The sequence below is a fragment of the Primulina eburnea genome, chromosome 5, assembly GCF_022965805.1.
Source record: "Primulina eburnea isolate SZY01 chromosome 5, ASM2296580v1, whole genome shotgun sequence".
Classification (NCBI taxonomy): domain Eukaryota; kingdom Viridiplantae; phylum Streptophyta; class Magnoliopsida; order Lamiales; family Gesneriaceae; genus Primulina; species Primulina eburnea.
The window spans coordinates 28,010,115-28,033,531 of record NC_133105.1 but is presented as its reverse complement, the minus strand read 5'-3'; the positions used below and the strand labels follow the sequence as shown (position 1 = coordinate 28,033,531).

At 49.6% G+C, this 23,417-nt stretch overlaps 2 protein-coding genes across 2 annotated transcripts; both read left to right on the top strand.

Moving 5' to 3' along the window:
* The first annotated feature begins 830 nt into the window (after window positions 1-830).
* LOC140831487 (uncharacterized) lies at window positions 831-5,662 on the top strand. The gene is made up of 4 exons (XM_073195242.1): window positions 831-1,350; window positions 1,807-4,922; window positions 5,254-5,421; window positions 5,525-5,662. The coding sequence occupies exons 1-4, from the start codon at window positions 831-833 to the stop codon at window positions 5,660-5,662; spliced, it is 3,942 nt and encodes a 1,313-aa protein (XP_073051343.1).
* Window positions 5,663-16,199: 10,537 nt separating this feature from the next.
* On the top strand, window positions 16,200-20,983 carry LOC140831486 (uncharacterized). Its single transcript, XM_073195240.1, has 2 exons — window positions 16,200-20,180; window positions 20,375-20,983. The coding sequence occupies exons 1-2, from the start codon at window positions 16,200-16,202 to the stop codon at window positions 20,981-20,983; spliced, it is 4,590 nt and encodes a 1,529-aa protein (XP_073051341.1).
* The last annotated feature ends 2,434 nt before the right edge of the window (window positions 20,984-23,417 follow it).

Sequence of the window (23,417 nt, the reverse complement as noted above, 5' to 3'; positions counted from 1 at the left end):
ATGCTGCGTTCATTGTTAAGCCTAAGCACTGGCTTGGGTTTTTTGAGGCGGCGAGACTGTTGGGTATATCAGTTGTTTTTCAGAGGGTTCATAAGCTGGTGCTTGTTCGGTGGCTTCGTCCACCTTCTGGGTGTTTCAAGATCAATATTGATGGGAGCTCGAGAGGCAATCCTGGGGATTCGTCGGTTGGTGGTGTTGTTCGTGACTCTTCTGGCAGGATTGTGCTATACTTCAGTGAGTTTATCGGGACTGGGACCAATGTTCGCGCTGAGCTCTGGGCGGTTTGGAGGGGTCTTCTTATCTGTTCCGATCTTGGTCTTTTTCCCCTCTGGATTGAGACTGATTCTCAGATTTCCCTTCAGATCCTTCGTTCTCGTAGATGTTGTTGCAGCCTTGATCATATTGTTACTCTGATCCTAGTTCTTTTGAGGGGGCGTTCTGTTCATCTATCACATATATTCCGGGAAGGGAATTCGGTGGCGGATGCTTTGGCGGAAGAGGCCTACACTCTTAGACGGTATTCCCTAGTTTTAGGTCCTTCCCTATCGAGCCATGTCTCCACCCTAGCCCGCTCTGATTTTTCAGGGTTTCCCTACCTCAGATCTCGTTCTTCTTAGCTTTTTGCAGCCCTTCTTTCTTTGGATCTATTTCTTTATATATATATATATATATATATATATATATATATATATATATATGTATGTATGTATCGTTTCTTTGCAGGTACTTTGCTTTTGAGGAATTATTTTCCCATCCTCTTGTGTTTTGTGCAAGTGGGTTCACACACTTGAACCTTCCGCCTTTCGAGGACTATCAGTCACGAGGGATTCATGCACATTCTACGTGCAAGTTCAGGGTGGGCCCCAGTACCTTCTCGGTTGGTGCTTTCTTTTGGCCCCACCCCGGTTTCAGCTGGGCGTTTACTGCAGGCTTCTCCTTGCCCACGGAGCTCTCTTGATGAGCTGTTTTTCACATTGATTGCTTACTTCAGTGCCAGTGGGCCCAGACACTGGCACTTTCTGCGGTTCTTGGTTTTCGAGGGTTGGATTCCGTTATTTTTTCCTTTGGTATCTTCTTTGGATTTCCACCCGGTGACAGGCGTGTGTTCTATAGTGCGAGTGGGACCAGACACTTGCATGTTTTTGTGGTCTTTGGCTTCTCATGCGATGGATTTCAGTACTTTATCATTTGGTACTCTACTGGTGGCTCCTTTTGATCATCTTCAGTGCATTATTAGATTGATTGAGCTATACAGGTCATATGGATCAGAGTTGGGTGCTTCTCCTTGGCTTTCTCGCCTCTCTCGGAGCATCTACTTTCGACTTGATCGTTTTGATGTTATCGGCTCGGGTTTTTCTCGTTTTTAGTACTTTGCGAGCTTTATTTCTTTACTAGGGTTAGCAGTTGTACTTTATTCTACCCTAGCCTTTAGTGGATTATGGATTGTATGTATTTATTGGTCTTTTAGCTTTTTGGGGAGGTCTTGGTCTAGTCCCCCTCCCCCTTAGGCTTTCTCTTCAGTACCTTTATTTTGTTTGATATATACAGGTAGGGGTCCGCCTAACCCCCCCGCTTCCGGCGGTGTTTACCGGAAAAAAAAAAAAAAACCCTAAACCCTAAACCCTAAACCCCAAACCCCAAAACCCAAAACCCCAAACCCTAAAACCGGTATTTGCTAGTGGGCCGAGTTCTTTTCGCTTTCAGAGCATGTGGCTCAGGCACCACGGTTTTTTGCAGACGGTGCGGCTTAATTGGAATTTGCCGTGTCATTTGAATGGCATGCACCGTCTTTTTGTGAAATTGAAGCGCCTCAAGAGACACCTGAAGTGGTGGAACAGAGTGTTTTTGGTGATCTTTTTGCCAAACTTGTTGAGGCGGAGCAGGCTGTCCGGGTTGCTGAGGCAGTTTGCGAGGCTGACCCTTCGGATTTGCATTGGACTAGTTTGTCCAATTGCAATGAAGATCTTGCTCGGGTCACCGCTATGGAGGCGGATTTTTGGCGGCAAAAAGCCGCTTGTAGGTGGTTAGAGGATGGTGAGAGGAACACCAAACTCTTCCACAATATGGTTAAGAAAAATTGGGTGGCTAATAAAATTTTCCGTATTTGGGATAATGGCTCTTGCCTTACTTCCCCTGATCTTATTCAGCAGTCTGGGGCCGCATTTTTCCAAAACCTGCTGACTGGGGATCCTTTTGTGCTTTCTTGCCCAGATTTTTCTGATTTCCCCTTGGTGATCTCGGATTTGGAGAACGCCAATATTGCTGCCCCCCCTTCTTTGGAAGAGGTGCGGGCGACTGTTTTCTCCATACACCGTGATAGTGTGGCGGGGCCTGATGGTTTCTCTTCGGCTTTCTTTCAGCATTGCTGGGAGATTGTACATCAGGATGTTTTGGATGCGGTTCTTGATTTCTTTCGGGGTAGTCACATGCCACAGGGGTTTACTGCCACCACGATCACATTGATTCCCAAAGTCATGGGTGCTCAGGCTTGGTCGGACTTTTGTCCTATCAGCTTGTGTAATGTGACCAATAAGATAATTTCCAAGCTTTTATATTCTCGATTGAAGGTGGTGGCGGAGAGGCTTGTTTCGTGGAATCAGAGTGGCTTTGTTCCAGGTCGGGTGATTTCGGATAATATCCTCCTTGCTCAAGAGCTTACTCATAGTCTTTCTCTCCCCACCCGTGGTGGCAATGTTATTTTGAAATTGGATATGGCCAAAGCCTATGATAGAGTCCAATGGTCTTTTCTGTTGGATGTTTTGAGGCATTATGGTTTTTCAGAGCAGGTTGTGTCGATGATATCTGCCTGCATTTCTCATTGCCATTTTTCAGTTAATATCAATGGTTCACTCACCGGATTCTTTGGATCCACTAGGGGTCTCCGGCAGGGGGACCCTTTGTCCCCTCTTCTTTTCATTCTGGGAGCTGAGTACCTTTCGCGTGGGCTTGATCGTCTTTATCGTCAGTATCCTGCGATTAGGTACCGCTCTGGTTGTGATCTCCCTCTTTCCCACCTGGCTTATGCTGATGATATCATTATTTTTGCCACTGGTGGGACCCGTGAGATGAAAAGTCTAATGGATTTGTTGCATCACTATGAAAACTGCTCGGGGCAGTTGGTGAATGCATTTAAGAGTGTGATTATTCTGCCTCCGAGGTGTTCTGGTCGTACTCGTTCCCGTCTCCTTCGTATCACTGGGTTTGGGGAGGGTCATCTTCCTATCAAATACCTCGGAGTTCCTTTGTTTCGTGGGAATAGAGTTTGCTCTCTTTTTGATCCCCTTGTTCAGATGGTGAGTAAGAAGTTGGAGGGTTGGGAGCTTAAAACTCTTTCCCCGGGGAGTCGTATGACCCTCCTTAGGAGTGTTCTCCTTTCGGTTCCCCTTTACATGTTCCAGGTAGTCCAGCCACCTCTGGCAGTTATGGAGAGGCTCGAGAAAGTTTTCAATGGTTTCTTGTGGGGGTCCAGACCCTTGGATAAGAAATGGCATTGGGCGAGGTGGTCTCGTGCATGTCTTCCTGTCTCTGAAGGGGGTCTTGGCTTTCGCAGGCTCAAAGATATTGTTGAAAACTTCTCCATTAAATTATGGTTTCGTTATCGTCAAGGTTCATCACTATGGGCCAAATTCATGATGAGAAAATACTGCCAGTTGGTGCATCCAGCTTCTGTTTCATCAGCTGGGTTCATTTCTCCCACTTGGCGTCGTTTGCTTAAGATTAGGCCTCGTGCTGAATCTGGCATTCGATGGAGAGTTGGAATGGGAGATATTAATTTTTGGGATGATATCTGGTGTGGGGAGGTTCCGTTAACTAGTCAGTTACCGGTTCGGGGGGATCGAGGTGTCCGTGTTTCTCATTTTATCTCAGATGGGGTTTGGGAGTTTGATTTCCTCTGTTCAGTTGTTCCTCCCTCTGTTGCTGAGACTATTGCTCTGATCCCTATTGCTTTGGGTGAGCCCGATTTGTCTATTTGGGTGCATAGTTCTGACGGTGTTTTTTCGCTAAAATCTGCCTGGGAGCTTGTCCGGCTGAGAGACCAAGTTTCTGATATATTCACTCCTTGCTGGGGCAGTTGGCTGAGGCCCACTATGTCTTTCTTCCTATGGAGGTTTTGGCATCAATGGCTTCCAGTTGACGATGTTCTCCAGCGTCGTGGCTTCGAGTTGGCGTCTAAATGTCAGTGTTGTGAGATGCCTGAGACATTCGCGCACATTTTCATTGATAGCCCTATTGCCAGATCTGTATGGCATTTTTTTGGGGCTGTTTTTCATGTCCGTATTCCCCTTACTAGTGATTTCAGACTCTTCCTCAGTGCTTGGAAGAGGCATCCGGGGTGGACACCTAGAGGCCACGTGAAGGAGTTTTTGCCTTTCATTGTTTTATTGTTTCTCTGGACAGCTCGGAATGATGCGAAACACCGTCATTTGCAAATTTCTGGGGAGACTGTTAAGTCACAGATTTTGTCCTATTTACGTCTCGCTCACGCTGCGTCTACTGTTAAGCCCATGCACTGGCGTGGTGTTTTGCATGCTGCGAGGTCGCTGGGATTTTTCGTTGATATGCGTAGGGTTCATAAAATGGCGATTGTCCGTTGGTTGAGACCGCCGGTTGGGTGCTTCAAATTGAATGTAGATGGGAGTTCGAGAGGTAGTCCTGGAGATTCTACTGTTGGTGGTGTTGTTCGTGACTCCTCTGGTCAGGTGCTGGTTTCTTTCAGTGAGTTCATTGGAGTTGGGACCAATATCCGGGCAGAACTTTGGGCTATTTGGAGGGGTCTTCTCATTTCTTCTGATCTTCATTTCTTCCCTCTTTGGATTGAGACTGATTCTCGTATATCTCTTCTTATACTTCGCTCCCGCCGGTGTACTTGGGGTCTTGAGCATATTGTTACACGGATTCTTTTGCTGATGAGGGGGCGTTCAGTTCATCTATCGCATATTTACCGGGAAGGGAATTCAGTGGCGGATGCCTTGGCGGCGAGGGCTCATTTACTCAGGAATTATACCTTAGAGTTAGGTCCTTCTCTACCTAGTGATATCTCCAGCCTTGCCCGTTCGGATCGTTCCGGACTCCCTTACCTCAGATACAGATACTCTTAGCCATTTGAGCCCTTTCCTCTTTTTGGATCTCTTTCTATCTCATCTGTCTGGATATTTATATATATATATATATATATATTTATATATATATGTATTTTATTGCAGGTTTATTGCTCTAGGAGTTTGTTTGTCATTATCATTTGATCTGTGCTAGTGGGCCCAGACACTGGCACATGATGTGTTTGTCCGGGTTGGTTCCGGGTGGGCTTCAGCACTCTTTCTGTTGGTGCTTATCTATGATTTATTCCTGGTTCTTGGCGGGCGTTTACTGCAGGGTTCTCCTTGCCCGCTCCTCCCGTTCTTGTATAGATGTTTCCTGGAGGTTGTGGTGGTTCAGGGGTTCTTTCTGGATGAACCTCTGCATTGTTGCGACTTTAGTCAGACTTATACTTCATGGGATTTGTTACTTTATTCGCTTGCTTCAGATGGTGGATCCTTTTTGCTTTGGCTGGATTGCGATCTACATTTTGTTCTTTGATCGCCATTGTACAGTGACTTCCAGGCCAGGGTTTCTTTTGACTGGTGGGCTTCATACTGTTATCAGATTCGATTTACCAGGGTGATAGCTTTCGGATGAGAGTTTTTGTTTGGCTTCTGTTTTCATCTCGCAGCTATCATTTTGTCTTCCTCAGTATGTGGGTTTTAGCGCTGATTGTATTTGTTTAGTTTGGCGCTTTTTAGTAGTATTCTAGGGTTAGTTTTGCGTTTGTCTTTACTTCCCTAGGTTGCTTTGTTTTTCTAGTTTCTACTGCTTTAGCCTTTTTGAGGAGGTTTCGGTTTTTCCCACCTCTTCTTTTAGGTTTTTATTCTGTCTTTTGTATTTTGTTACTGTTTATTTTGTGGATATATACAGGTAGGGGTCTGCCTAACCCCCCCGCTTCCGGCGGTGTTTTCCGGAAAAAAAAAAAAAAAAAACCCTAAACCCTAAACCCTAAACCCTAAACCCCAAAAACCCTAAACCCTAAACCCCAAAAACCCTAAACCCGAAACCCGAAACCCTAAACCCTAAACCCTAAAAAATTTTCTCTGAAAAAAACACACAGTAAAATGTGAGAAAAAACACACTAAAACCATCACTATTCACGCCCTAACTGCCGCCATGCCGCCGCCGCCGGACCCCGGCCGGCGAACCACCCCACCTGAACCGCCTCCTCACGGCGACCACCCTGTCCTAGTTTCAGTCCAATCGGAGTCCGGTAACCCCTCCAAATCGCCGATTGAAATCGCGCCATTTCCGTCCAAAATCGCGTCGTCGCCGTGCACTGTTCCTCCCGGCGCCGACTACCTACCATCTGACTCGCCTCGAGCAGACGAGTCCATTCGTACCAGCCCCACTCTCAACCACTCAGTATTTTCGCCGGAATCATCTTCTGAAACTTCGCCTGCACTGTTCATCGCGGCGGCGGGAACTCTTCCGCTTCGTCCGGCCGATTCCGGTCATCTTTTTCCACAACAAGCCCCGATCTGGAATCACGAGACTGAGACGATTCCATTGCCACAGGCCCCGTTCCCAACCGTGTTCTCCTCCGGCGGCAATTTTAGATCTACCGATTTCCACCCTCAAACCCTAGCTGCGTCGGAATCTTTCTCAAATTACTCCGGCGTGGTGGCTCCGTTCACTAATTCCTCACTACCGTATACTCCACATTCCATGGGTTCTCCAACCATTCCATCAATTTCAGAAAATTCCCCGCCAATCAAAAACCCCCAAATCGGTGAGATTCCGTTCACTTCGCCGCCGATTTCAGGTACTGTTCCGGCGTATGTTTTCAATTCCTCTTTAGGATCTAGTCTTCCAGTCATGGGTCGAGTTTTGCCACCTTCAATTTTAGGTTTCCGGCCACCGGTCGGAAACCCCCAATTTCAAGGGCAAATTCGATTTTCCTCCCCTTCTTTGGTTCAATCGACCCCTCTTATGCCCGGTTCTAGTGGATTGAAGACCGGTTCTGTGTTCTCCTCGACGTCGCCGATCTTTGGTGCATCTCCGGTGGTCAACTCGGTGGTCAACTCGGCCGGGTCAACTCAGCGAGTTGACCGAGTCAACTCAAAAGTCAACAGCTCGGGTATGGCTTCTAAATCTGATTCTCGTGCAACTAAGACATTTCCAGTGTCATTTAGGGATGCTCTGGCTCCTACTTCCCCTCGCTCGGGGAAGAATGGCTTTGGAGATGTCGTCGATGCTATGGGCGAAATGCCCCCACCGATGCTTAAGGATGGGAAACCGGGTATTCATTTCCCGGATGAGGTAATGTCTTCCCTGACCGAGCCTTTTAAGTTTTCCTTAGTTGGGAAGATTTCTGGTAATAGATCCTTAGTCCCGAACTCGGGAATTTCTACTGCTTTTGCTCGTTTGGGATTGAAGCGATCTTTTGATTTGAGGTTCTTGCCTCGGGGTTTTCTGATCCTTTCACTTCATTGTGAAGAGGATTATGCGTTATTTTGGACGCGTGGGCAGATGATGGTGGGTCCTCTTGGGATCCGTTTCTCCAAATGGACCCCAGAATTCAATCTTCAAGAAGAATCTCCCATCGCCCCTGTTTGGGTGCGTCTCCCGGGTTTGCCCATTCACCTGTTTAACAAGAAAAGTCTTTTTGCCCTAGCCAAGATTTTGGGCAACCCGGTGAAAATGGATGACTTTACTGCTGACTCCTCTCGGAGCGCTTTTGCTCGTGTCTGTGTGAAGCTGAATGTGTTAGAAACACCCGTTAAGAAAATTTGGGTGGGTTGGGGTGATCATACTCAGGAGATTGATGTTGTGTATGAGAAAATACCTGGGTATTGCACGGATTGCAAGATGTTGGGTCATTCGACCGACGTTTGCTATTCTCATGGTAAAAATCCTAAACCTGCTTGATCCAAGCCTGCTGATCGAGGGCCTCCTCAGTCGGAGGCGCCTCCTGCTCAGGCACCCCCTGAGGGTGCAGCCCCTGTCATTGTCTCGGGACCACAGCCCCAACTTCATGTCAATGGCCATGGTCCCCGGCGTAGACAGAGACGGAGGCCTGTTCGTCAGGCTCTCCCGAGGGATGATCCCCTTGCTTCGAACTCTTTTGGAGTTCTTTCACATTTGCAGGAGACAGAGGTAGGCTCTGCGGAGCTTGGATTCGGTGTTCCTGATCCCTCTGTCGGTTTGAGCTCTCATCAGGAGGCCCCTATTTCTGACCGCCCTGAGGTCACGATGGCTGAGGACGATGAGAGTGTTCCTTTTGTGGACTGTGTGGATGACCTTGGATCTCCACGCCCGGATGTGGTGACTGTGTTTGGCCCTCCGGAGGTTTGTATTGAAAATCATAGCAGCCACTCGGTCCCATCTTTTCCCGCATCCCCTGCTGATGCCACTTCTATGCTGGACGAGTTGATTGCTCGACAGGGACCCCCTATGCTTGAGATGACTCCCAGTCACATGTCGACTGATGATCCTGATCAGGATTTTGATCGACATTCTGTGTCTGGAGTTAGTTGTGGGTCTGAGTGTAGTATTCAGGACACTGACATGTCCAATCCTAGAAAAAGACCTCAAGGTGATGGTCGGAGATCGCATAAAAAGCGATCGGATCCTTCTTCCACCCGTTCCCCATGAATTGCTTAATCTGGAATATCCGGGGACTTCGAGGTTTGGAGTCCCAGCAGAGGCTTCATGCCTTTGTGAAGGAGAAACAGATTAAGGTTTTGGCTGTTTTTGAGCCCATGATTGATCTGGATCCGAGATTCATGACTCGCCGTTTGGGGTTTTCTGGAGTCATCTCTAATCTCTCCGGTCATATCTGGGTATTTTTTGCTGCTGATGTGAGGGCGGAGTGTGTTTTTGATCATGCTCAGTTCCTTCACATCAGAGTCTCTGCCTCTTTCTTACCGACAGAGATATTTTGTTCTTTTGTCTATGCTAGATGTGATTATGTTCAGCGTAGGGATCTTTGGGCTTCCTTGCTTTTGGTCAAGCCTGTTTTGGGTCCCTGGCTGGTTGGGGGCGACTTTAATGTCGTCAGGGATGCTTCTGAGTGCTTGGGCTCCCGTGGTGGTAGGTTGCTACCCATGGAGGAGTTCAACACTTTTATTCTTGACTCTGGCCTGATTGATGCTGGTTTTGAGGGGTCTTCGTTCACTTGGACAAATAAGACCATCTGGAAGCGGTTGGACAGGGTCTTGGTTTCTGTTGATTGGGGAGATCATTTCAGCTCGATTCGGGTTGAACATCTCGCTCGTACTGTCTCGGATCACTGTCCGCTTTTGGTCACCGCTCCTGTTTTTGCCCGTGGCCCGTGCTCGTTTCGCTTCCAGCGTATGTGGGTTCGGCACCATGGTTTTTTGCAGACTGTGAGGCTTAATTGGAATCTGCCTTGTAGTCTGAGCGGCATGCCTCGGCTTTTTGCCAAGATGAAGCGTCTTAAGCATCACCTCCGGTGGTGGAATCGGGATGTTTTTGGTAACATCTTTGATAGAATTACTGAGGCTAAGAGGGATGTTCGTTCAGCCGAGGCTGTCTGTGAGGCCGACCCTTCTGACGCGAATTGGACTTCTCTGTCCGATCGCAATGAGGATCTGGCCCGTATCACCGCCATGGAGGCGGATTTTTGGAAACAGAAAGCGGCTTGCCATTGGCTTGAGGATGGTGAGCGGAACACCAGACTCTTCCATAATATGGTGAGGAAGAAGCGCGTTGCGAATAAAATTTTCCGCATATGGGAGAATGGGGTCTGCCTGACGTCTCAGGATTTGATTCAGCAGTCAGGAGCCTTGTTTTTCCAGGATCTTCTTACCGGGGAGCCCACTGCGCTCGATTGCCCTGATTTTTCGGGTCTCCCCTCGGTTATCTCTGACGTCGAGAATGATGGTTTTGCTGCGACTCCCTCTTTGGAGGAGGTCCGTGCGACCGTCTTCTCCATTCACCCTGATAGCGTTGCTGGCCCTGATAGCTTTTCTTCGGCGTTCTTTCAGCATTGCTGGGAGATTGTCCATCAGGATGTTTTTGGTGCGGTTCTTGATTTTTTCCAGGTATCTCCTATGCCTCAGGGTTTTACCGCCACCACGATCACTCTTATGCCCAAAGTCGAGGGTGCACGCGCCTGGTCGGACTTCCGTCCGATCAGTCTGTGCAATGTCACGAACAAAATCATCTCAAAGCTGTTGTACTCTCGGCTGAGGGATGTGGTGGAAAGACTTGTTTCCCCGAATCAGAGTGGCTTCGTTCCGGGTCGGATGATCTCGGATAATATTCTCCTTGCCCAGGAGCTCACTCACAGCATTACTCTCCCCACTCGTGGTGGTAATGTGATCTTGAAGTTGGATATGGCCAAGGCCTATGATAGGGTCCAGTGGCAGTTCTTATTTGACGTTTTGAGACATTTTGGCTTTTCAGAGCGTGTTGTGGCTTTGGTCTCGGCTTGTATTTCCCATTGTCATTTCTCCGTGAACATCAATGGTTCTCTATCGGGGTTTTTTGGTTCCACCAGGGGCCTCCGACAGGGCGATCCATTGTCCCCCCTTCTCTTCATTTTGGGGGCGGAGTTTCTTTCTCGTGGCCTAGACCGCCTCTACCTGCAGCATCCTGCGCTCAGGTACCGGTCTGACTGTGATATTTTGATCTCCCACCTGGCTTATGCTGATGATGTCATTATTTTTGCCAGTGGTGGGTCTCGTGGTATGCAGCGCCTTGTAGACTTTCTGCATCACTACGAGAACTGTTCTGGGCAGCGTGTGAATGCTGCCAAGAGTTCTGTGATTTTGCCTCCGAGGTGCTCTGGGCGCCTCCGCTCTCAGCTTTTGCGCATCACCGGGTTCGCCGAGGGTCATCTGCCCCTCAAGTACCTCGGAGTTCCCCTTTATCGGGGTAATCGTACTTGCTCCCTTTTTGAGCCCCTCCTACAGTCTGTTCGTAGGAAGTTAGAGGGTTGGGAGATTCGGACCCTCTCTCCGGGTAGCCGGATGACCCTGATACGTAGCGTGCTCCTCTCCATGCCGATTTTTCTGTTTCAGGTGGTTCAGCCACCTCTGGCTGTCATGGAGAAGCTTGAGCGGGCCTTCAATGCCTTCCTCTGGGGGTCGAGGCCCTTGGAAAGGAAGTGGCACTGGGCCCGGTGGTCCCGGGCTTGCCTCCCCGTGCTTGAGGGGGGCCTTGGATTCCGCAGATTGAAAGATCTCGTGGAATGTTTCTCTATAAAATTATGGTTCAGATTTCGGCAGGGCTCCTCTCTTTGGGCGAGATTCCTTTTACGGAAGTATTGCCGGCTGGATGCTCCTGCCTGTGTCCCCGCCCGTGCTTCTATTTCCCCCATTTGGCGTCGTCTCCTCAGGATCCGCCCTCGCGCGGAGCCTGGCATTCGCTGGCGAGTTGGTCTCGGAGATGTTTCCTTTTGGGATGACACTTGGTTTGGGGACGTTCCTTTGTCCTCCCGGTGTGTGGTCCGCGGGGGCCGTGATGTTCGGGTCTCTCATTTTCTGTCTGAGGGGTCCTGGGATTTTGATCGCCTTTGTGCGGTTGTTGCTCCTTCGGTTGCCGAGGAGATTGTTTTGATTCCTGTCCTTTCTGGAGACCCTGATCTGGCTCGATGGATCCATAGCTCTGATGGTTCTTTCTCTGTGAGATCTGCTTGGGAGCTGATCCGTCAGCGTGCTCCGTCTTCAGATATTTTCCGCCCGTGTTGGGGGAGTTGGTTGAGGCCTACCATGTCGTTCTTCCTTTGGAGGTTCTGGCATCAGTGGCTCCCAGTTGATGAGGTGCTCCAGCGCCGGGGTTTTGCGTTAGCCTCGAGATGTCAGTGTTGTGATATGGCTGAGACATTCACACACATATTCATTCGCAGCCCGGTTGCTCGGTCTGTCTGGCATTTCTTTGGCGCTGTGTTCCGTGTTCGTATTCCCGACACTGAGGATTTCAGTTTGTTCCTCAGTGCGTGGAAGAGAGATTTGGTCTGGTCCCGGGGGGGCCATGTCCGGGAGTTTCTCCCCTGCATCATCCTGTGGTTCCTCTGGACTGCACGGAACGATGCTAAGCACCGTCATCTCCCTGTTTCCGGGGAGACGGTGAAGTATCAGATTTTGTATTACCTGCGTCTCGCCCACTCTGCGCGTACTGTCAAGCCCAGACATTGGCTGGGTGTGTTTCATGTGGCGAGATTGCTGGGTATTTCGGTTGCTCTCCACAGATTCCATAGGACTGCGATTGTTCGCTGGATGCGACCGCCGTCAGGGTGTTTCAAGCTTAATGTGGATGGGAGCTCGGTTGGTATATCTGGGGACTCCTCTGCTGGTGGTGTTGTTCGGGATGATTCCGGGAGGGTGGTGCTCTCATTCAGCGAGTTCATCGGAGCTGGGTCTTCTCTTCGGGCTGAGCTTTGGGCGGTTTGGAGGGGTCTTCTCCTTTGTTCTGATCATTCTTTTTTCCCTCTTTGGATCGAGCTTGATTCTCTGACTTCTATTCAGCTCATTCGTTCCCGTCGATGTTGCTGGGGTCTTGATCACATTGTATCCAGGATTCTGGTCCTTTTGAGGGGGCGGTCTGTTCATATTTCGCATATATTCCGGGAGGGTAATTCGGTGGCGGATGCGTTGGCGGCGAGGGCCCATACCCTTAGGCACTTTACCTTAGAGTTAGGTCCCTTCCTCCCTAGGCACATTTCCATACTTGCACGTTCGGATACCTCCGGACTTCCCTACCTGAGATATAGATGTTCTTAGCTGTTTGCAGCCCTTCCCTTCACTTGGATCCATTTCTTCTGACTTTCTATCTATATATATATATGTTTATTTTTTCTTTGCAGGTACTGTTCTTTTGGGGGGTTCTCTTTTCCCCCGTCTTGCCAGTCTGGTGTGAGTGGGTCCAGACACTCGCACACTACATGTTTGGTCTCCTAGGGATTGAGTGGGCTCTTGCACTTACCCTATTGGTGCTTTTCTTTGGCCCTCTCATATTCCCTTGAGCGCTATTTCTGTTTGTCGCTCTCTTTGGTCCATTTCTGGTTCCTGGCGGGCGCTTACTGCAGGTTCTCCTTGCCCGCCGTATCAGTTCTTTTACAGGAGTTTACTGGATGTCGTGGTGGTTCCAGGGATTATTTCCGGACGATCCTCTTCATTGTTATGATACCTTCGTCAGATTTATACTTCAGATGCTGGATCTTTTTTGTCCTGGCTGGATTGAGATCTTCATTTTGCCCTTTTATCGTCATTGGACAGTGATTTCCTGGCCAGATCTTATGTTCACTGCTGGGATTCATACAGTTACCTGGTCTCAGACTAGCGTCGTTCTGACAGACCGGCTTCTTCAGGGTGATGGTTCAGAGATGAGAGCTTCTTCATGGATTCCGCACTCATCTTACAGTTATCATTTGATCTTCTCGGCATGTTGCCACTTATCGCTGCTCATATTTGATTAGTTTCTGGCGCACTTTTTGCCGTAGTCTAGGGTTATTTTGTTTACGTATTTATGTCCCTAGGCTACTTTGTCTTTATGTTTCCACTGCTTTAGCCTTTTCGAGGAGGTTTTGGTATAGTCCCCCTCCTCTTTTAGGTTTTCTTTCTGTTGTTACTTTTTATTTTGTGGATATATACAGGTAGGGGTCTGCCTAACCTCCCCGCATCCGGCGGTGTTTTCCGGGAAAAAAAAAAAAAAAAAAACCCTAAACCCTAAACCCTAAACCCCAAACCCCAAACCCCAAACCCGAAACCCTAAACCCTAACCCCTAAACCCTAAACCTAGACCCTTTTGACCCCAAAAATTTTTCTCTCAAAAAACACACAGTAAAAGGTGCGAAAAAACACACTAAAACGTTACTATTCACGCACTACCCACCGCCATGCCGCTGCCGCCGGATCCCGGCCGGCCAACCACCCCATCTGAACCGCCACCTCACGGCGACCAACATACCAAAATTTCAGATCATTCCATGTCCGATTGCCCCTCCGATTTCGCGTTTGAAATTCCGGCCGTTTCTTCACCTTCTTCGCCGCCGGTCACCGTTGCTCCTCCTGGTGCCGGCGACCATCCATTAGACTCGCCTCTTCCTCCCCGTCATTTTCCCACACCTGCGCGACCGGATAACCCCGCCGTTCCGTCGCATTTTCCGATTGAAGCCTCGGCAGTACTGTTCACTGCGCAGGCGACTGGTTTTTCTCCGATTCCGGCTGATTCCGACCACCTCTGTGAAAAAGGGCTCCCGATCTGGAATGCCCACTCTGAGACGAAGCTATTGCCACTGGAATCGGGTCCAATGGTGTTCTCCTCCGGCGGCAATTTCAGATCTACGATTTCTGCTACAGTCGCGCCGTTCACGTCACCTTCTCTGTCCGATTCCGGCGCCGTCACGGCCAGTTTTTTCAATTCCTCTTCACAGCTTGATCGTCCAGTCATGGGTAGGATTTTGCCTCATTCAATTTCCGGTTTCCGGCCACCGGTCGGAAACCCCCAATTTCTAGGGCAAAATCGATTTTACTCTCACCCTTTGGTTCAATCGCCCCTCTGCCGGCCGGTTCTAGTGGATTGAAGACCAGTTTCGTGATCTCCTCGCCGTCGCCGATCTTTGGTACATCTCCGGTGGTCAACTCGCCGGTCAACTCCTGAGTTGACCGAGTCAACTCAGCGGTCAACAACTCGGGTATGACTTCTAAATCTGATTCTCGTGCGACTAAGGCGTTTCCGGTGTCATTTAAGAATGCTCTGGCCCCTACTTCCCCTCGCTAGGGGAAAAATGGCTTTGGAGATGTCGTGAATGCTATGGAAGAAATGCCCCCACCGACTCTCAAGGATGGGAAACTAGGTATTTTTTTCCCGGATGAGGTAATGTCTTCCCTGATCGAGCCTTTTAAGTTTTCTTTAGTTGGGAAGATTTCTGGTAATAGATCCTTAGTCCCAAATTCGGAAATTTCTAAGGCATTTGCTCGTTTGGGATTGAAGCGATCTTTTGATTTGAGGTTTTTGCCACGGGGTTTTCTGATCCTCTCACTTCATTGTGAGGAGGATTATGCGTTTTTTTGGACGCGTGGGCAGATGATGGTGGGACCTCTCGGGATCCGTTTCTCCAAATGGACCCCGGAATTCAATCTACAGGAAGAATCTCCCATCGCCCCTGTTTGGGTGCGTCTCCTGGGTTTGCCCATTCACCTGTTCAACAAGAAAAGTCTTTTTGCCCTTGCTAAGATTTTGGGCAACCCGGTGAAAATGGATGACTTTACTGCTGACTCCTCTCGGAGCGCTTTTGCTCGAGTCTGTGTGGAGTTGAATGTGTTGGAACCACCCGTTAATCAAATTTGGGTGGGTTGGGGTGATCATACCCAGGAGATTGATGTTGTGTATGAGAAAATACCTGGGTATTGCTTGGATTGCAATATGTTGGGTCATTCGACCGACGTTTGCTATTCTCATGGTAAAAATCCTAAACCTGCTCGATCCAAGCCTGCTGATCGAGATCCTCCTCAGCCAGAGGCCCCTCCTGCTCCGGCACCTCCTCAGGGTGTTGTTCCTGTCATTGTCCCGGGACCACAGCCCCAGCTTCATGTCAATGGCCACGGTCCCCGACGTAGACAGAGACGGAGGCCTGTTCGTCAGGCTCTCCCGAGGGATGATCCTCTTGCGTCGAACTCTTTTGGAGTTCTTTCCCATTTGCATGAGACAGAGGTCGGCTATGAGGAGCTTGGATTAGGTGTTCCTGATCCCTCTGTCGTTTTGAGTTCTCATCAGGAGGCCCCTATTCCTGACCGCCCTGAGGTCACGGTGGCTGATGACGATGAGAGTGTTCCTTTTGTGGACTGCGTGGATGACCTTGGGTCTCCACGCCCGGATGTGGTGACTGTGTTTGTCCCCCCGGAGGCTTGTGTTGAAAATCATAGCAGTCACTCGGTCCCATCTTTTCCTGCATCCCCTGCTGATGCCACTTCTATGCTGGACGAGCTGATTGCTCGACAGGGACCCCCTACTCTCGAGATGACCCCCAGTCACATGTCGGCTGATGATCCTGATCAGGATTTTGATCGACATTCTGTGTCTGGAGTTAGCTGTGGGTCCGAGTGTAGTATTTTGGACACTGACATGTCCAACCCCAGAAAAAGACCTCAGGATGATGGTCGGCGATCGCATAAAAAGCGATCGGGTCCTTCTTCCACCCGTTCCCCATGAATTGTTTGATCTGGAATATCCGGGGACTTCGGAGTTCGGAGTCCCAGCAGAGGCTTCATGCCTTTGTGAAGGAGAAACATGTTAAGGTTTTGGCTGTTTTGGAGCCCATGATTGATCTGGATCCGAGATTCATGACTCGCCGTTTGGGGTTTTCTGGAGTCATTTCTAATCTCTCCGGTCATATCTGGGTATTTTTTGCTGCTGATGTGAGGGCGGAGTGTGTTTTTGATCATGCTCAGTTCCTTCACATCAGAGTCTCTGCCTCTTTCTTTCCGACAGAGATATTTTGTTCTTTTGTTTATGCTAGATGTGATTATGTCCAGCGTAGGGATCTGTGGGCTTCTTTGCTTTTGGTTAAGCCTGTTTTGGGTCCCTGGCTGGTTGGGGGCGACTTTAATGTCGTCAGGGATGCGTCCGAGTGCTTGGGCTCCCGTGGTGGTAGGTTGCTACCCATGGAGGAGTTCAATAATTTTATTCTTGATTCTGGTCTTATCGATGCTGGTTTTGAGGGATCTTCGTTCACCTGGACGAATACGACCATTTGGAAGCGGTTGGACAGGGTCTTGGTTTCTGTTGATTGGGGAGATCATTTCAGCTCGATTCGGGTTGAACATCTCGCCCGTACTGTCTCGGATCACTGTCCGCTTTTGGTTACCGCTCCTGTTTTTGCCCGTGGGCCGAGCTCGTTTCGCTTCCAGCGAATGTGGGTTAGGCACCATGGTTTTTTGCAGACTGTGAGGCTTAATTGGAATCTGCCATGCAGTCTGAGCGGCATGCCTCGGCTTTTTGCCAAGATGAAGCGTCTCAAGCATCACCTCCGGTGGTGGAATCGGGATGTTTTTGGTAACATCTTTGATAGACTCACTGAGGCTGAGAGGGCTGTTCGTTCAGCTGAGGATGTCTGTGAGGCCGACCCTTCTGACGCGAATTGGACTTCCCTGTCCGATCGCAATGAGGATCTGGCTCGTATCACCGCCATGGAGGCGGATTTTTGGAAACAGAAAGCGGCTTGCCATTGGCTTGAGGATGGTGAGCGGAACACCAGACTCTTCCATAATATGGTGAGGAAAAAGCGTGTGACAAATAAAATTTTCCGCATATGGGAGAATGGGGTTTGCCTGACGTCTCAGGATTTGATTCAGCAGTCGGGAGCCTTGTTTTTCCAGGATCTTCTTACCGAGGAGCCCTCTGCGCTCGATTGCCCTGATTTTTCGGGTTTTTCCTCGGTTATCTCTGCCGTGGAGAATGATGGTATTGCTGCGATTCCCTCTTTGGAGGAGGTCCGCGCGACCGTCTTCTCCATTCACCCTGATAGCATTGCTGGCCCTGATGGCTTTTCCTCGGCGTTCTTTCAGCATTGCTGGGAGATTGTCCATCAGGATGTTTTTGGTGCTGTTCTTGATTTTTTCCAGGGTTCTCCTATGCCTAAGGGCTTTACCGCCACCACGATCACTCTTATTCCCAAAGTCGAGGGCGCACGCGCCTGGTCGGACTTCCGTCCGATCAGCCTGTGCAATGTCACGAACAAAATCATCTCTAAGCTGTTGTACTCTCGGTTGAGGGATGTGGTGGAGAGACTTGTTTCCCCGAATCAGAGTGGCTTCGTTCCGTGTCGGATGATCTCGGATAATATTCTCCTTGCCCAGGAGCTCACTCACAGCATTACTCTCCCCACTCGTGGTGGTAATGTCATATTGAAGTTGGATATGGCCAAGGCCTATGATCGGGTCCAGTGGCATTTCCTCTTCGACGTTTTGAGACATTTTGGTTTTTCAGAGCGTGTCGTGGCTTTGGTTTCGGCCTGTATTTCCCATTGTCATTTCTCCGTGAACATCAATGGTTCGCTATCGGGGGTTTTTGGTTCCACCAGAGGCCTCCGGCAGGGCGATCCATTGTCTCCCCTTCTCTTCGTTTTGGGGGCGGAGTATCTTTCTCGTGGCCTTGACCGCCTCTACCTGCAGCATCCTGCGCTCAGGTACCGTTCTGATTGTGATATTTTGATTTCCCATCTGGCTTACGCTGATGATGTCATTATTTTTGCTAGTGGTGGGACTCGTGGTATGCAGCGCCTTGTTGATTTTCTGCATCACTACGAGAACTGTTCGGGGCAGCGGGTGAATGCTGCCAAGAGTTCTTTGATTTTGCCTCCGAGGTGCTCTGGGCGCCTCCGCTCCCGGCTTTTGCGCATCACTGGGTTCGCCGAGGGTCATCTGCCCCTCAAGTACCTCGGAGTTCCCCTTTATCGGGGTAATCGCACGTGCTCCCTTTTTGAGCCCCTCCTGCAGTCTGTTCGTAGGAAGTTAGAGGGTTGGGAGATTCGGACCCTTTCCCCGAGGAGCAGCATGACCCTGATACGTAGCGTGCTCCTCTCCATGCTGATTTATCTGTTTCAGGTGGTTCAGCCACCTCTGGCTGTCATGGAGAAGCTTGAGCGGGCCTTCAACGCCTTCCTCTGGGGGTCGAGACCCTTGGAAAGGAAGTGGCACTGGGCCCGGTGGTCCCGGGCTTGCCTCCCCGTGCTTGAGGGGGGACTCGGATTCCGCAGATTGAAAGATTTCGTGGAATGTTTCTCTATCAAATTATGGTTTAGATTTCGGCAGGGCTCTTCTTTATGGGCGAGATTCCTTTTCCGAAAGTATTGCCGGCTGGATGCTCCTGCCTGTGTCCCCGCCCGTGCTTCTATTTCCCCCATTTGGCGTCGTCTCCTCAGGATCCGCCCTCGCGCGGAGCCTGGCATTCGCTGGCGAGTTGGTCTCGGAGATGTTTCCTTTTGGGATGACACTTGGTTTGGGGACGTTCCTTTGTCCTCCCGGTGTGTGGTCCGCGGGGGCCGTGATGTTCGGGTCTCTCATTTTCTTTCTGAGGGGTCCTGGGATTTTGATCGCCTCTGTGCGGTTGTTGCTCCTTCGGTTGCCGAGGAGATTGTTTTGATTCCTGTTCTTTCGGGTGACCCTGATCTGGCACGATGGATCCATAGCTCCGATGGTGCTTTCTCTGTGAGATCTGCTTGGGAGCTGAACCGTCAGCGTGCTCCGTCTTCTGATATATTGCGCCCGTGTTGGGGGAGCTGGTTGAGGCCTACCATGTCGTTCTTCCTCTGGAGATTCTGGCATCAATGGCTCCCAGTTGATGAGGTGCTCCAGCGCCGTGGTTTTGCGTTAGCCTCGAGATGTCAGTGTTGTGATATGTCTGAGACATTCACACACATATTCATTCGCAGCCCGGTTGCCCGGTCTGTCAGGCACTTCTTTGGCGCCGTGTTTCGGGTTCGTATTCCCGACACTGAGGATTTCAGTTTGTTCCTCAGTGCGTGGAAGAGAGATTTGGTCTGGTCCCGGGGGGGCCATGTGCGGGAGTTTCTTCCATGTATTGTCCTGTGGTTCCTCTGGACTGCGCGGAACGATGCTAAGCACCGTCATCTTCCCATATCTGGGGAGACGGTGAAGTTTCAGATTTTGTCTTACCTGCGTCTCGCTCACTCTGCGCGTACTGTCAAGCCCAGACATTGGCTGGGTGTGTTTCATGTGGCGAGATTGCTGGGTATTTCGGTTGCTCTCCACAGATTTCATAGGACGGCGATTGTTAGCTGGCTGTGGCCGCCGTCCGGGTGCTTCAAGCTTAATGTGGATGGGAGCTCGCGTGGTACATCTGGGGACTCCTCTGCTGGTGGCGTTGTTCGGGATGATTCCGGGAGGGTCGTTCTCTCATTCAGCGAGTTCATCGGAGCTGGGTCTTCTCTCCGGGCTGAGCTTTGGGCGGTTTGGAGGGGTCTTCTCCTTTGTTCGGATCATTCTTTCTTCCCTCTTTGGATCGAGCTTGATTCTCTGACTTCTATTCAGCTCATTCGTTCCCGTCGATGTTGCTGGGGTCTTGATCACATTATATCCAGGATTGTTGTCCTTTTGAGGGGGCGGTCTGTTCATATTTCGCATATATTTCGGGAGGGTAATTCGGTGGCGGATGCGTTGGCGGCGAGGGCACATATCCTTAGGCACTTTACCTTAGAGTTAGGTCCCTCCCTCCCTAGGCACATTTCCATACTTGCACGTTCGGATACCTCCGGACTTCCCTACCTGAGATATCGATGTTCTTAGCCGCTTGCAGTCCATCCCTTCTTTTGGACCCATTTCTTCGATATTTCTATATGTATATGTATATTTTTTCTTTGCAGGTATTGTTACTTAGGGGGTTTCTCTTTTCCCCCGTTTTGCCAGTCTGGTGTGAGTGGGCCCAGACACTCGCACACTACATGTTTGGTCTCCTCGGGATTGGGTGGGCTCTCGCACTTACCCTCTTGGTGCTCTTCTTTGGCCCTCTCATATTCCCTGGAGCGCTATTTCTGTTTGGGCCTCTCTTTGGTCCACTTCTGGTCCCTGGCGGGCGTTTACTGCAGTTTCTCCTTGTCCTCCGTCTCAGTTCTTTTTCAGGAGTTTACTGGATGTCGTGGTGGTTCCAGGGACTCTTTCCGGACGATCCTCTTCATGGTTATGATACCTTCGTCAGATTTATACTTCAGATGCTGGATATTTTCTGTTCTGGCTGGATTGCGATCTTCATTTTGCTCTTCTATCTTCATTGTACAGTGATTTCCTGGCCTTATCTTATTTTGACTGCTGGGATTCATACAGTTACCCGGTTTCAGATTAGAGTCGTTTTGACATATTGGATTCTTCAGGGTGATGGCTTAGAGATGAGAATTTCTTCATGGATTCTGCACTCATCTCCCAGTTATCATTTGGTCTTCTTCGGCGTGTTGTCTTTTAGCGCAGCTCGTATTTGATTAGTTTCTGGCGCACTTTTTGTCGTAGTCTAGGGTTATTTTTGCTTATATATTTATGTCCCTAGGCTACTTGGTATTTATGTTTTACTGCATTAGCCTTTTTGAGGAGGTCTTGGTTTAGTCCCCCTCCTCTTTTAGGTTTTCTTTCTGCTGTTACTTTTTATTTTGTGGATATATACAGGTAGGGGTCTGCCTAACCCCCCCGCATCCGGCGGTGTTTTCCGGTAAAAAAAAAAAAAAAAAAAAAAACCCTAAACCCTAAACCCTAAACCCCTAAACCCAAAACCCAAACCCTAAACCCAAAACCCCTAACCCTAAACCCTAAACCCCAAACCCCAAACCCTAAACCCCAAACCCTAAACCCTAAACCCCTAACCCCTAACCCCTAAACCCTAAACCCTAAACCATTTTGCCCCCAAAAAATTTTCTCTGGAAAAACACACACTAAAAGGTGCGAAAAAACACACTAAATTCGTCACTATTCACGCCCACCTGCCGCCATGCTTCCGCCGCTGGATCCCGGCCGGCCACCACCATCATCTGAACCGCCGTCCCCTGCCGACCATCATACTCAAATTTCACAGTCATCGGAGTCCGGTAAGGCCTCCATTTTACCGATCGAAATTTCGTCATTTCCGTCCAACTCTTCGTCGGCGCCGCTGGTTGCTCCTCCCGGCGCCGGACAGACATCCTTAGCTTCGCCTCTTCCAGGCGGTTCGATTGGTACCAGCCCCAACCCCAGTAGCATCGTATCTTCGCCGGAATCGACCTGCAAAGTTGCGCCTTCACTGTTCACGAAACCGTCGGAGTTTCTTTCTTCGATTCCGGCCGATTCACCTATTGTCTGTCAAATCCAAAGCCCGATCTGTGATCCCCACTGCATGGCGATCAAAACGCCTCAACCAATTGTACAATCCCCGTTCGCCCGCGCCGGGAATTTTAGATCTGAGAATTTGCAGGCGGGTGTCACTTTTCCGTCATCTTCTCAAGTCAATTTCTCCACCGTTTCAAATCCGTTTCTCAATTACTCTTCAGGGTCCCTTTGTCCAAGCCTGGGTCGTGTTTTGCCTTCTTCAATTTTGGGTTTCCGGCCACCGATCGGAAACCCCTCTTTTCTAGGGCAAAATCGTAGTTCATCTTCTTTTTTGGCTCAATCGAACCCTCCAATGCCCGAGTCTGTTCAAATTGGTACCGGTTCTGGACTCCTCTCACTGTCGCCGATCCAAGGTGGTGCTCCGGCAGGTAACTCACTAGTCAACTCGGTCGTGTCAAACCGACGGGTGGAACGAGTTGACTCGGCAGTCAACCCTTGTGCTGAATCGGTCAAAACAGGTACGCGTGTTCCTACTCCTCTTACTGTGTCATTTCGCGATATCCTGACTCCACCGTCCCCCCGGACGGCCAAGAAAAGCTTTGATGAGTTGCACAATTCAATGGATGACATTCCTGTGCCGACTCTTCGGAATGGAAAACCGGGTATCCTATTCCCGGAAGATGTAATTTCTTCCCTGACAGAACCTTTCAAATTTGCTCTGGTCGGAAAAATTTCAGGTAATCGATCTCTAGTTCCAAATTCTAGTATTTCTGCGGCTTTTGCTAAATTGGGACTAGTTAGATCTTTTGACTTAAAGTTCATGCTTCGGGGTTTTCTTGTTCTCACACTTGCTGGTGAAGAAGAATATGCGTTCTTTTGGACTAAGGGGGTTATGCAGGTGGGACCTCTGTCGATCCGCTTCTCTAAGTGGACGCCAGAGTTTAATCTTCGGGAGGAGTCACCCATTGCTCCTGTTTGGATCCGCTTCCCGGGTCTTCCCCTTCATTTGTTTTCTAAGCAAAGTCTATTTGCTTTGGCCAAAATTGTGGGGAAACCGGTGAAGATGGATGACCATACTGCTGACTCTACTCGGGGTGCTTTTGCCCGTGTCTGTGTTGAAATTAATGTGTTGGAAACGCCAGTCAAAGAAATTTGGGTGGGTTGGGGTGACCATGCTCAAGAAATTGAAGTCATTTATGAGCGCATCCCCGGGTACTGCACGGATTGCAAAATGCTGGGTCATTCGACCAGTGTTTGTTATTCCCATGGCAAAAACCCAAAACTCGTTCGTCCTAAGCCTGCTGACCGTGCTCCTGGTCAGTCTCCCACTTCTACAGAGCCTGCCCCACCAGGGGGTGTTGCTCCTGGTTTTAATTTGGGGACCCAGCCTCAGCTTCAGAAAACCGGCACGGGTCCCAGACGTAGAGGGAGAAAGAGGCCATTTCGGCAAGTTCTTCCAAGAAAGAATCCTCTTGAGTTGAATCCTTTTGAGGTGCTCTCGCATGGGCAGGATCCGGAGCCTGATCCTGTTGGCTTAGATTGTGTTGCTACGGATCCTCCATGTGGTAATCTGGAGGATGCCGGTGTTGGGTCTTCTGGAAAGGAACAATTGGAGTCTGT

Bases quoted from the DNA above. Each gene is read 5' to 3' on its own strand.
- LOC140831486 (XM_073195240.1), top strand. From the start codon at position 16,200: ATGAATTGTTTGATCTGGAATATCCGGGGACTTCGGAGTTCGGAGTCC. The intron at 20,181-20,374 runs GCACATATCCTT...TTTTCTTTGCAG, and splicing joins CGGATGCGTTGGCGGCGAGG to GTATTGTTACTTAGGGGGTT.
- LOC140831487 (XM_073195242.1), top strand. From the start codon at position 831: ATGCACATTCTACGTGCAAGTTCAGGGTGGGCCCCAGTACCTTCTCGG. The intron at 1,351-1,806 runs GTTTTTCTCGTT...GTGAAATTGAAG, and splicing joins TTTTGATGTTATCGGCTCGG to CGCCTCAAGAGACACCTGAA. The intron at 4,923-5,253 runs GTTCATCTATCG...GATCTGTGCTAG, and splicing joins TGCTGATGAGGGGGCGTTCA to TGGGCCCAGACACTGGCACA.